This window comes from Natator depressus, chromosome 15 (assembly GCF_965152275.1).
Source record: "Natator depressus isolate rNatDep1 chromosome 15, rNatDep2.hap1, whole genome shotgun sequence".
Taxonomy (NCBI): domain Eukaryota; kingdom Metazoa; phylum Chordata; order Testudines; family Cheloniidae; genus Natator; species Natator depressus.
The window spans coordinates 6,035,027-6,048,304 of record NC_134248.1 but is presented as its reverse complement, the minus strand read 5'-3'; the positions used below and the strand labels follow the sequence as shown (position 1 = coordinate 6,048,304).

Genomic DNA, 13,278 nt, shown 5'->3' with positions numbered 1-13,278 from the left:
GTAACCCTGCTCTTCCCAGAGGGAACCCCACAGCCCCTTTGCTGCGAGATTGTCCTCTCCAGGGGAGCATCCCTCACTCCCCCAACCCTCTCGCTGTTCCCTGGGTCCAGCTCTCCAGCATGTCAGCTGCAAGCCCTTCTGCTGCTCCCCGCCTCTAGCCTGCTTCCTCCTTCAGCTTTCTGGCTTAGAGCCAGCAGGCACCTCTCTCTGCTGCTGCCACTCCTCCTCCTGCCATCCGCCCTCTCCAGCCCTGGCTCAGGGAGAGCAGCCAACAAAACCCACTTGCATTGCTCCTGCCTTCAGCCTTCTCCCAGTAAATACCTTCTGCTTCCTACGAGGACCTCCTGTAGTCTCTTGGTTACTGGTAGCTCTCACCTGCCTTCTTCTGAATGAAGCTGGTAACCCCAACTCAGCAGATCTGTCTCCCCACTAAGGCCCTGCTCCTTTACAGCCTCCAGCACTGCCTCATCCTCTTAAATGGCCAAACTGGCACAGGGGCACCGGATCTGCTTCATTTAAGGGGGTCAGCCGCCCTGTGACACTTCCCTTATCAATTCTCTGCACTTCATAGCCTCTAACTGATATTGATTTCCTTGTATTTCCCTTTTCTTCCATTAGTTCTGTTTCTTTTTTATTTCTAATGTTGATTTCACTTCACCACGGAACCAGGTTGGGTTTTAGCCCAAGTGGTCATCCTTCCTGAGTGTGGAATCCTGGCTTTTTGGCCCTCTAATAAACTCCTATTTTTCATTCACATTTTTCTATCTCAATTTTTCCTCTTATTCAGTTTGGCTCATAATTGTTCTCAGTGTTGGGAACTGAGCGATTTTCAAGCACCAAGTCTAGGTAGTTCTGGCTGCGACTGTCTTCTTTGTCCATATTGAACATAATCAAATGTGGCCTAGACCATTGCTAGAATTCCTCTTCTTCCTGATATATTTAAAAATACGTTTATTGTCCTTAACCTACTGGCCTTAGACATTTGGCTTCTCTCAGTGTCCAACAGTTTACCCAGAAAAAAGGAACTCCGCCTCCTCCCCCCAGTCAAGTTGAAGGACTCAGTCATCTCCCCTCTTGCACACTAGCCTCTTTCTCCTTTTTGCATCAGCCTTTTTTCCCCGCCCCCCATTCTCATGCTTCCCACCGTGGCACTGCCAGTCTGCCAGCCAGGTGCCCCAGTGGTCAGTTTTTGGAGTTCTATCACCCAGGTTACCCTTCCTTTTGAACACAATACTCTGGTTAGCATTGTTTTAAACATGCTTTGAGGATTTGAATATCATTACATGACCTAAACAAGCATCGGCACTAAAAACATGCTCTTCTTTACCTACAGCAACGCCATTCTCAGTCTATGAAGCCCTGAATCACCATGGTGCCAGTACAGATTTTGGGGAGGGGCAGTGATACTTTGCCCCATAAAGGTCTCTGTTCTTGAGAAGTGTTTTATCCACTGCCCCTCCTCTTCCCCTCTCTCCTTGTTCATTTTTCAATATCTGTGAAAGGTGCCAGGCGTGGAAGCCTGTGGCCTGTCTGTGACTTTTACTAAAAATAATGGAGTCGGGGGGTGTTGACAGGGAACTGACTGATGCCCAAGTGGGGGTGGGAGGAGGGGGAAGAGAGCCTGAGATCTGTTGCAGGAGGAAGGGGGAAGTCCAGCATCTGCCACTGCCAACAGCTTCAGATCCCTCTGCCACAACCCCAGCAGCTCAGAGCTCTGGGGCCCCACCATCTGCGGTGGCTCGGATCTCCAGGTCCCGCTGAGGCAGCTGAGAGCTCTGGGGCCCCCCCATGGCAGCTGAGAACTCTGGCCCTGCCATCCTGGGGTTGAAGCAGAAAACGTCTGGGAGGTCTCTGAAAGTCATGGAATCTGTGACCTCCGTGACATAATCTTATCCTTACTGATAGCCAGTCTTCTTGGAGGTGGGAGGGCACCCTCTAAACGTGCAGATTAAGGGTTTATATGTGAACAAGAGCCACACAGCCTTCCTTTGAAGGCAGGTAACTGAGGGGCTTCACCATGACCTTGCTAGCATTGTGGTTCATGTAACTTCTGCTGTCGTCCCTCTGCTTGGTTGTCTGATGGGAGTTTTTTAGTCTAAGGTGAAAGGTCTCCTGTGATGGTGGACTGTGCTGATGGTCACCTGTGCTGATGGTGACCAAACAGGAAATTCAAAAGTTCCCAGGGCTTTTACTGCCTACCTGGCTAGAGCATCGGAGTTCAGAGTGTTGTCCAGAGCGGTCACAAGGGAGCATTCTGGGATCGCTCCCGGAGGCCAATATCGTTGAGTTGCATCCACAGTACCTGGAACTGTGATCTCGATTTTAGCGCTACTCCACTTGCCGAGGTGGAGTACAGAAATCGGGGTAAAGAGCCCTTTAAATCGAAAAAACTGGTTTGGTTGTGTGGACGGAACCAGTTTTAGTTCAAGGTAACTCAGCTAATTCCAAAATAACCGCATACTGTAGACCAGGCCTTAGACTCCACTTAAACTGTGATTAGAGCAATTGGTAGCAAAAGGCTCTAAACCATCCCAAAGCCCTGGGTGCAATCCGAGTACTCTGGGCCTGACCAGGCCCAGAGCATGTGACAAGACTCCCACACGATTTCCTTTCTTACACTCTGTTTCTTCGGTTTTCCAGGCCGCATAGCAGCTCTGAACATGCTGGCCCATGGCATGGAGATCAACACGGTCCCGTATCTGTGGACAGCTGTGTTTGGGAAGAGCATACGATATGCAGGTCAGACATACTAATGTGAGCCTGAGGAGCAAGGCAGCCTCTTGAACTGGACAGAAGCCTTAGAGAAGTCTTGGGGGGATAACACCCAGCTCCCTGGAGGGGTCTCACCAGCGACCGATGTCTGCGCTTTAGGAAAAAATGCCACACGTGCTACTGTGGGAACAGGAGGAGACCCCAGCGTCCCAAGATTTACAAACGGGAGATGGCTTTGAGAGTGCAGTGCTGAACCTGACTGGGGGCAGGGCCTGACCTTCAGTGGGGAGGAGATGCCTGTCCCTGGCTGAGGCGTAGGGGCAATCCCTAAACCTGGTTAGGGGTGATGGGTGACAGCTGAATCTGACTCGGGGGAGGGGCAACACCCAAAACTCTTTCGGGGGGCAGTGCCTGAGCTGGACATGGCACCTGGACCCAATGAGGGTGTGAGGTAGCTGGACTGTGATGACTGGTATCACAGACGCTGAGTTTTATTTTTCCTGGTAGGTGCTTCACCCCCGCTCCATCCCGAGGCCCCGCCCTCAATTCACCCCCGAGGCCCTGCCCTCGCCCTGTCTCTTCCCGCCCCTGCTCAGCCCCTTTCCCCAAGTGCCTCCCACCAGCCGCTGAACAGCTGATCGGTGCTGAGCACCTGCTATTTTTCTCCCGTGGGTGCTCCAGCCCCGGAGCCCCCACGGACTCGGCGCCCATGGCTGGCACTGCTGATGTGTGAACATGAGGAGTTCTGAGAGAATTCTCAGACAAAAACTATGCTAACAGGGAGTTAAAGTGAAGAGTGCATATTTCGAGTGAAATACATGACAGCAGTGTTGTCCAAAAGAAGCATTATAAAGCCACAACATTCAGAGTTAAGGTTTAATTTAAAAGAATTCCAAACAAGTTAAAATAATCATATGATCACGACGACTGAGGCGTTTCAGTTTCTGTGGTCCCAGGTCAGATGATACAGGAGATTTGTTTTCTTTTTTTTTTCATCATGGAAAATGTATTTATAATGTGAAGTTTTCCTGGGACCCATATTGTGCATGAATTCAAAATGCCAGCCTGAGTTACCACATCGTTTGTATATTTCATACCTGCACACGTAGCACTGGGTAAGCCCATTCTAAAACATCTGAATAACACGTGAAGGTAAATTTGCCTGTTCAATGGCTTGGCAGTAGATTCTACTGGTGAGAGGTCCGAGCCCGTCCAAATAGGGAAGATAACCACTGTGCTAATCTGGACATCACTTCTGGGTCTGAGTCTCTTCTTCATCCCATTTAGCCTCAGCAAGGGGCTAGAAAGCCACTGAATTTCCCTCACTGTGAAGCAATCCCCAGCAGAGATAGAGCTAGAATAGCTGGCTCCTTCACCACCCCCTGCAGCCTCTAGCATAGGGGACCAATGTGCTACTTTGCTCTGGCTGTTCTCCGCTCATGTACTGGCCAGTTGGAGCCAGAGTCAGCAAGTATAGGTTAGAGGAGCCCCAAGGCCTCTCTGAAGTACACCAAGGCTAGAACAGAACTGGCCCTCAGATCAAGAAGTCAGTTTCTTTGCTATGTTCTCTCTCAGCTATGCCTTCTCTCTCTAGTCATCTGATATTGTTGGTTTATCCCGCTGAGGTCCTTATGCTCATAACCTTATTCTGAACCTCCAGTGCCTCCTGCATCAGTCAGGGTACATCTATGCTGGTGCTGGAAGGTGGCATTTCCAGCTAGACATACTTGTGCTAGCTTGACGAGTGTTAGTGTGCTAAAAATAGACATGTAGCGTGAGCAGCGCAAGTGGCAGGAGGGACTAGCTGCTTCTGTGGATAATTAATGAACCAATCACTGGTCCAGGGAGAGAAATGAAAGAGAGAGAAATGAAAAACACCTTTATTCACATAAACTTACATTAAAAACGATTTAGAAGTGTTATAAAATTGCAATATATACACCAAACAATGAATATGAAAGCAAAATGTGTCTTAAGGAAACATTACACATGGATCACTAAAGCGTCGTCATCCCCACATTCGCTCAAAATATTAACACACCAAGTCAACCGAAAAGTCCCTCTACCCTCCCAGTCTGTTCTGGTGAGATTTCAGAACAGCCAGTTTTTTCCCAACCCAGCAAATAGTTAGGCAGTCAAGAAACATGTGGCCAGTCTCACCCTGAGAACAAACAGGGGCTTGTGAGTGCTGTCTGGAATTTGGCAAGGATCTTATCCAAAAAACACACACTCCCTTCTCCCAGTGACTCTTTCCTTGTTTGTCCTCAGTGCAACAGCTTCAACAGGAGACACTGAGGGAGCCCCCACATCCGACTATCCCATACCACAGTGATAGGCGCTCACCTGAGAGGTGGCAGATCCCTGTTCAATTCCTTGCCCCCACCCACAGGCATAGGGGGTGACTTGAACTGAGGGACTCCTATAGACATGCTGAGTACCCTCATCACTGGGCTAAAAGTTATGGGGGAGGTCTTCTTCCTTCTCCCTGGACACCCAGCATGGTGCTGCAGTGCACATGCCCAGAGGCAGAAACATGGGTACTGAGCAATTTTAGGAGCCTACAGGGTTTGGTGGCAGCTGAGCAGTGGTTTTGTGAATCCCAGTGGGGCCAGATTCTGGGATTTAGGCACCTAAAGTGACACTTATGCACTTAATTCCTTACTGACTCTAGCTCTTAGTGGACAGACTGTGGCTTCCCATAGCACTATGATTGAATCATTTGGGAGATGGCTGAGCAAAGAATGCTGGGATTTTACGACTGTCACACCAACTCCAGCACATGGTGTGTATGGTTTGTAGACTGTCGTCCAAAAAGAGGTTGTGGCTGTAAGACAGACCACCGCCGTATGGCATGTGTTATAATCCAGAGCAGCGCCACACAAAGGGGGGGGGGGTGTCTACATCCGTAGGTGCTTGCCTGTGTGTGTATCTGTGTGCACATAAGATTGTGTAATGTGGAACCAGGGCAAAGGGAGCAGAATCCTGTCTCCTGCACTGCTTTGACATTTCCCCTGTTTTTCAGGCCATGGGGAAGGATTTGATGATGTCATCTTTCAAGGCGATTTAGATGAACTGAAGTTTGTGGCATTCTACACCAAGTAAGTGTTTCTCTTCCCTTTGAGATATCCCAACATGGACATTAATCTGTCTGCTCAGTTAGAGTAGAAGGAAATATTTCTGCTGAAGTCACTAGCCATCAGGTTTCCCCCCTCCAAGGATTCAGGTTGCTGTGCATTAATAAAAAGACGCATTTGAAATCGGAGGAGTTTTGAGGCCAATGCTGCATGAGGGCACTAGGTTCAGTCTGTTCTGCACGATGAATGTTCTCTAGGCATGCCCAGCACAACATAGACCTCAGAGCAGGAGGGTGGATTAGGTGCAATGGGTGAGATTCTTAAGCGTGATTTAAGTGCCTAACTCACTTTAGGCATCTCCATCCAATATTTAGCTGCCACTGGCCTGTAGGCACCAATTTCCCACCTTTAAAGTCCACAAGGCACCTCCATTTCAGCAGCTGGTCCTTCACAGAGCACCTCATTCCTGACATCTCCCAGCAGGTCAGCACCTACCTCACACCTAAGCCCCAGTGGGATTTGCAACTAGGCATTTCTCACAGATCTTGCCTCCAAGGCCTGATGCAATAGGCATGCTGAGAGGACACTGGAGAAGGAGGTGTCCCCTTACGTTCAGTGGTTAGAGCTGGGGCTGGGGGGAGGCCTCAGTTGTGTTTACAAGGCACTTTACAAGGAAAAGTGCGAGAGAGAATGAAAACTAAGTCCTTCCTTTGCATCTTGAGTTCCCTGGGAGGCCACAGGCTCTGGAACGATTACAATCTCTCAGATAGTGCTCCCCTCACAGAGTCAGTGGTAAGGGCTGGCATAGCACCTGTGTTCTCCCGACAACACTGTGATTACAAAGTGGACCCCACTTCCACTGGCCCACAGGGGAGGGCCTGGGACAGGGCAGAAAGGGAGTGAAGGGCTGATGGTGGTGATGGGGAGGGTAGAATGTTGCTCCACATATAACAGAATCCTAGAAGTTAGTGATGGACTGCATCATCCCAGATCTCCTCCTTCTCCCCCTGTCTATCACTCGCAATAGGCCTTCCCCCTGCTCGCTCTTCACACCTGTCAGACTAGCGAGGGTCAGAAAATGGAATTTCTGTTCGGTGGGAAACTTCAACCCTTTGAAATTTGTTTTCATTCTGAATCGGAATAAAAAACTGAAATTTCAGAATTTCCCATGAAATGAAAATGTTAAGAAACTCCATTTGGAAACATAAAAACATTCCATTCTGACAATGTCAGTGCAATAAAATATATCACTGTGGGGGCTGGGGCTCCCGTGGATCCCTGCCAGACCCCTCTTCAAATGGTTTCCATTTGATAATGTGAAAAAAAGTTTCTTTCCAACTTTATCATTTTGATTCATTTTGATTCCCATATCATTTAAATGTCTAGATGTTTCTAATGCCCTCCCCCAGCTGAGGGGTTCTCCTAGCAAAACCAACAAAAGAGAGCTCCTTTTCTCTCTCTTTCCCTTACAAGAGCAGGGAACAGAGTAAAAGAATTTAAAGGCAAAGGCGGCCCCTCTCTTTGGCAATCTTTCTGGAGTCATCCCTTTTGGGGCTTGGCTTATCAACTAGTCTTTGTCTTTAATTAGGGTCTACCTCCAGCCCCTCCTCTTGGAGCATCCTGCTTTACAAGTGGTCCGTGCAGTTTCAGGAGCAGTGAGGCCTGCAACTGTCTCCCTCTTGGCTGATCTGTCTCTGTTGTCAGCAGTCTCTGAGGTGTATCAGTCTTCTTCCAGTTCACCACCCCATCCTGTGGCAAGTTTTCCCTTTTTAAGCTTTCCCCTCCAGGAAGAGCAAGACTTACAGGTGCTGAATAAGCCCAGAAGAATTCGCTGGTTTCCTCCCCAGCAGAGTGAGTGCATGCCCCTTCACAATTATATATATTAAATACAATATATAAACATGTAATATTAACATTAACATTTTGTTATAATGGTTCAAACAAAATGCATTGAAATGATAAAGTTGGAAAGAAACATTTTTACATTATCAAAATGAAACAGTTTGACACTTAAATGAAATGAGAAAAGTCTAAACGATTTGTCTAGACTTTTCTCATCAAAAACTTTGTTGAAATTGAGACATTCCCAAAAGCCATTTTTATTTCAATGAAATTGCATTTTCCAACAGAAAATTCTTCCATCAAAACATTTCTTACCAACTCTACTTCGGATATGGACTAGGGTGACCAGACGTCCCAATTTCATAGGGACAGTCCTGATTTTGGGGGCTTTTTCTTATATAGACTCCTATTACCCCCCATCCCCGTCCTGATTTTTTTTACACTTGCTATCTGGTCACCCTAATATGGACAGACTTATGTTCCCCCTTAGCTGCTCCTTAGCTGACCTACACACATATAGCTCTTTCAACCTTTTCAAATAAGTCCTTTAACCAGTTCCTCCAACCCCATGATCATTGTTGTTGTTCTTCTCAGAACAGTCTCCAGTTTGTCAAGATCTCTCTGCTAGTGAAGTGGCCAGAACTGAATGCACGATTCCAGGAGTGCTCAATAAAAGTTGTATGGTGACATGATTCTTTCACATATTGAAGCTCAAAATGGGGCTTTCTTTGATATTCCTCCCCTTCAATACCACAGGAAAATATTTGGCATATTTTGGTATTTATTCCATCCCTAATTAGGAAGGAAATGTCAAATCTCTTTAAACATCTGTAAAGTATTTTGAAGATGAAAAGCTATGGATAGCTAATATGAATAATGACAGCATGTTATTATGGTAATTGATTCATCACTTTGTGTTCAACACTCAGTAAAGCAAGGAAGTGGAAAAGGATTTTGAGCAGTGAAATGTCACGGAAAGGAGAGCTGTTTGAACAGAGCCTGCTGGCCAACCTTAATGTAAATATTACAGGTTGTAAATAAGCCTTAAATAAACCAGATAGAAAGTGGGAGTCTGCTGCTAAAAGTATGAGTGTTATTCTGAGACTTAGGAAAGCCCACAGGAATTGACTTTTCTATAATAGGGTGATCACCTGCATAGAGTCCTTGCGGTAACTTTGAACAGCTCTAGCTAGTGGGGGGCTGCACTGGTTAATCAGTCTGGGGTTCTTCCAAGCCTGGGACTAGTGTCACCTTCTCTTTATCTCTTTATATCCAATTACTTGGAATCAAGGGCAGTCTTTGCCTCTCAGGCCCTAGGAGTTATTTCTAGGTGCTTGAAAAAGTCTCTTCTTTCTAACCTTTGATGGCAACTCAGTATGGTTCAGTGCTGGTGTTGGGAGAGAGGCCACTGTCATAAATTGACTCTCCTCTGACTTCTTCTACCACTAGTCAAAGCTGGAGAGACTGTACCTAGCTGCCTATTTGGAAAGGTACCAAGGGCCCCTTTTGCCCTTTGATCTCCCCTGTCTAATTCATTGCAATGAAATGCGGATGGCTTACATTCCAGGGCCTGCTCTCACCGCTCAGTTTCACAATTAAACTAACATTATTTTTTCAGAGATTGAAGAAGAAATTATACAATTGGTTTAAAAAAAAAAAACAAAAAAAAACCAAAAACACCAAACCTGCCTGTTACCCCACAGTTACAGGGCAACAAAAGCCAGGGCACCAGTACAAGCAAAGCCCCTGTTGGTGCCATAGGTGCTGGAACTAGAGGTGCTGCAGCACCCCCTGACTTGAAGTGGTTTCCATCATATCCAGGGTTTACAGTTTGGTTCAATGGCTCTCAGCACCCCCACTATACACATTGTTCCAGGACCCCTGGGTGGTGTTGCTAGAGCAAAGGTTGAAGTGCTCTTGTCACAAAGGAGATTGGTTTCTTATCACCAAATATGTTGGTGCTAGATCACCCCCAGGAGAGGAAACATAGGAGAAAGGGCCCTCCATACAGTTCACCCTGCGGAATCTCTTGATTATTGTCCCAGAGGATCCACCATGAAGGATCGTTGCTGTTGCCTTTCCCCAGAACCTCTCCTCCACAGTAGTAATCCCTGTTTCCCCAACCTCATACCCTCCCATTCCAGCCAATCCCATCCCCACATACAGATTCCCCAACCCCACTGAAGGGCTCCTGTTGGAAAGGGAGGAATGATGCTGCAAAGGTGGTGGAGATCCATCAGGATTTCATGTCCTCTGTCTGTAGACCTTGATTCCTAATTCTTCCACACCCCAGTTTCAGAAATGGTGCCCCAGTTGATTTTGTTAAGAGGCATTTCTTATAGTTTTTCCTGCCCATACCACACTATGGCCAAGATTTTCAAAAGTGACACGTATTTAGGATGTCCTTTTTGAGACACCATAAAAGGACCTAGTTGTACGTAACTTTGTTGACATTACAAGACCTAGAAATGTTTCCAAAGTTAATAATTCGAGTGTGTGAGTCTAGAATAGGATTTCCCCATTGACAATGGTTCTGTCATTGTCTCAATCATGCCCAATTCTCAGTCAACGATAGGCTACCTATTTGGAAAGTGTTTGTGTGATCTCTTTTCTTTCTCCCAAATATATACATAGTTTATTCCTTGCTTCAGAATAGCAAATCTTTTACCCTAGCTGATTGATAGTGTCTCTCTCTTACTTCCTTGTCTTTGAACCAATGAAGTAGAAATTGTCATTTTTCATTCTTACCTTTCATCTCAGCTACGTAATTAGGTGCCCGTGATATCCCAGAAGTTTTATACGTGTCAGTATCTACTTCTAGTTTTGTACATTGATCTGATATTTAGATAAGAGACTACATTCTCTGTAGTGAGAGAGTCTCCCAGAATTAATTGTTTACAAACTAGTTTGTAACTTGTCTGGCATTCCCAGCAGGCAGGGTACTAGCCTGCTAGTGTTTGGGTTAGTTGCTTGAGGATTATTGGTTTTCACCCAAGATTGTGTACAACACAGATCTGGGTGTCATTGCTGTGACACCTGGAGGTATGGGAGCAGTGTTGGAGTCTAATGCAGGTTAATCAGGCTCTGTTGCTGTTCTTCTAAGGCCTGTCCACACTAGTTTCTACTGTGTTTAAAAAAAACATTTTTCAACATAGTTTTTAAAGTGATTGCTGCAAACATGCTGTTGAGGTGGGAGAAGAGAGACAGTCTGGTGACTGAAGTATGACTTCACTGGAGCTATGCCCATTTACACTGGTTAAGAATCTGGCTCAGGGATGTTAAAGCCTGAAAGGACCATTCTGATCAACTGGTGTGCTCTCTTGCTTAACACAGGCCAGATAATTTCACCCTGTGATTCCTGCATCCTGCCCAGTAACTAGTGGCTGAGGTAGGGGGTTTCTTTCATAATGGCATCCAATCTTGGTTTAAAGGCCCAGATGCTCTCCTCATGTTCAAACCATTTTGTTGCCACCTGCATACTCTGGCCTCAGCTAGTTGGCTAAGAAAGTCTCGAGTGGTGGGGAGCTCTCACCTGGCATAAAATGTCATAGCTGGCTCCTAGACCAACGACCATTAACATTCTGATGGGGGCTGAGGGGTGTTGAGAGTGAGAGGGGTAAGGATGGAGATTACTTCACCAGGCCAATGCATAACTGGTACAAGGTCCCATAAGGACCTTGGTGAAAGTTTCACTTGGTGAAAGTTACAGCAGCCCTGAAACTTTGCGTTGTTTTGCCCGGCCAGTGCAGATGCACCTTCAGAATCCAGTAGGTATAAGTGGCTTCCTGAAGCCCCTCCCCCGTTTCCTGTCATCATCACCATCATGGCAAATCCCAAAGGGACATGGCCTCCTTGAAGAACAAGCGCCACCTTGCAGGCTGGCTGGATGTTCAGTTTATGCCCATCACTGGCAATCTTATCGCACCACCAAAGCTTCAGGTGACCACATGACCACTAGCTGTGTAGTGGCATTCCTGGGTAAACACACTTCGTGATTTGTTGGTCTTCTATCCTAATAACATGTCTGTGCCAAGAAAGTCACCAAAACCAAACCATTGCTGATGGAAGCCATTGCTGGGTTCAGCTTCAAATATCCTCATTTCTGATCTTGTCCTGCCTCTTAATAAGGAGAAACTGATGAAGACGATAAGAACTGAATCAAATGCTCGTTAGCCTTCCTCAGCACGCACATTTCACTGGCGTACCACAGAGTGGGTAGAACCGTGGCTCTATAGAGCCACAGCTTTGTAGCAAGCTTAATGTCATGGCATTGCAACAGAGGCTGATGAAGGGCCTGAAACATGGCAGCAGCTGCTGCTATACAAGTGCCCACCTCTCCTGAGCAACCTCCAGCACTGTCTGTGACACTTCAAGTATTTGCCAGTTGCCACCTGCTCGATGTCTAGTCTGGACTGGTTAATAGTGAGCTGGTTGAAAACTGGAGTTGGAGAATGCTTGATAGCAGGGGCCAGGACTGAATTTTATCCAGATTAATAATCAGACCTGTATGCACTACTTCTTGCCTGGCTGCAGCAATTCACCCAACTGAGCCAACAAGACAAGGCCATCGGTGTATTTGAGATCTCAAAACAGAATGGTATTCAGCTCAATAGCATCAACAACTGCCTCCTCAAGCTTATCCATCATCCCATTCAATGTCCAATTTCCTGTGGGACACTTGCAAAGAACTGGAGAATTAACCAGATCCCTTGGTAAATTCTTCCAAAGGTTAATTACACTCCAGTGGTAAAAATGTGTGTGTGATACAGCATGGCCAGAGGGCAGCAGGAGAGTGTTAGAAGGGAGCCTTATTCCCTGTAGAGGAAAGAGAGTTTGCTATAAATTAATTAAAGCACCTGAAGCCAATTAAAGCACCTGAAGCCACTCACATGATAAAACCCCCTGCTTCAATCAGACAAGGGGAGGAGTTGAAGCAGAGTGGATTGGTGTTGGAGCAGAGAGCAGTTTGGAGGGAAGCAAAGGAGAGTTTGTGAAGTGCTGCGGTGGGCTAAGAAGACCAAGACCCTAGGTAAAGGGACACCCGGTTTGTGCAGAGGGAGAGCAGGAAGCCCCACAAGCTGAAGGGCAGGAGAGGGAAGTAGCCCAGGCGAAGGAACCGCTAGTTCTAGCGGTTTACCGCTATCCCTAGGGCCCCTGGGCTGGGACCCAGAGTAGAGGGTGGGCCCAGGTCCCTCCCTCTCCACTCCCCTCCTCTAGGACACTAGTGGGGCAGTTAATACCCCAGTTCAGGGGCAAGAAATGGTGCCCTGAACCACCGCCCCCCCCCCGCCCCAAGAAGAGAAAGCGCAAGACCTATCATAGAAGTGCCGGCAATTTGCCACAGTGCTATATTTCTAGTATGAATTTGTAGATCTTCAGCTTCCAGCCACTGGACCTTTGTTCTGACTATATGCTAGATTAAAGAGCTGTCTGATGTCAGAATCCTTAATCTAGGTACTTGTCACCTCTTATGCTTCTTTTCAACAAGCTAAATAGGTGGAGGATGGGGATTTTCAAAAGTATCTAAATCCAACTGATTTTTCTTCTATCCCTATTGGAGCTACCACTCTGATGAATCAATGAGTTGAAGTACTTTATCATCACTCCGTCCCTGCACTTTGATACATAAGGACCCTCTTATTGGGATATT

At 46.8% G+C, this 13,278-nt stretch overlaps 1 protein-coding gene across 4 annotated transcripts in view; it reads left to right on the top strand.

The window, feature by feature from the left end:
• AIFM3 (AIF family member 3) overlaps positions 1-13,278 on the top strand; it is a 124,773-nt gene that overhangs the window by 96,942 nt on the left and 14,553 nt on the right. For all 4 annotated transcript variants that reach the window (XM_074972590.1, XM_074972588.1, XM_074972589.1 and 1 more), the window contains exons 17-18: positions 2,641-2,739; positions 5,735-5,810. In XM_074972590.1, coding sequence (XP_074828691.1) covers positions 2,641-2,739; positions 5,735-5,810 — 175 coding nt within the window. The remainder of the gene's footprint in view (positions 1-2,640; positions 2,740-5,734; positions 5,811-13,278) is intronic.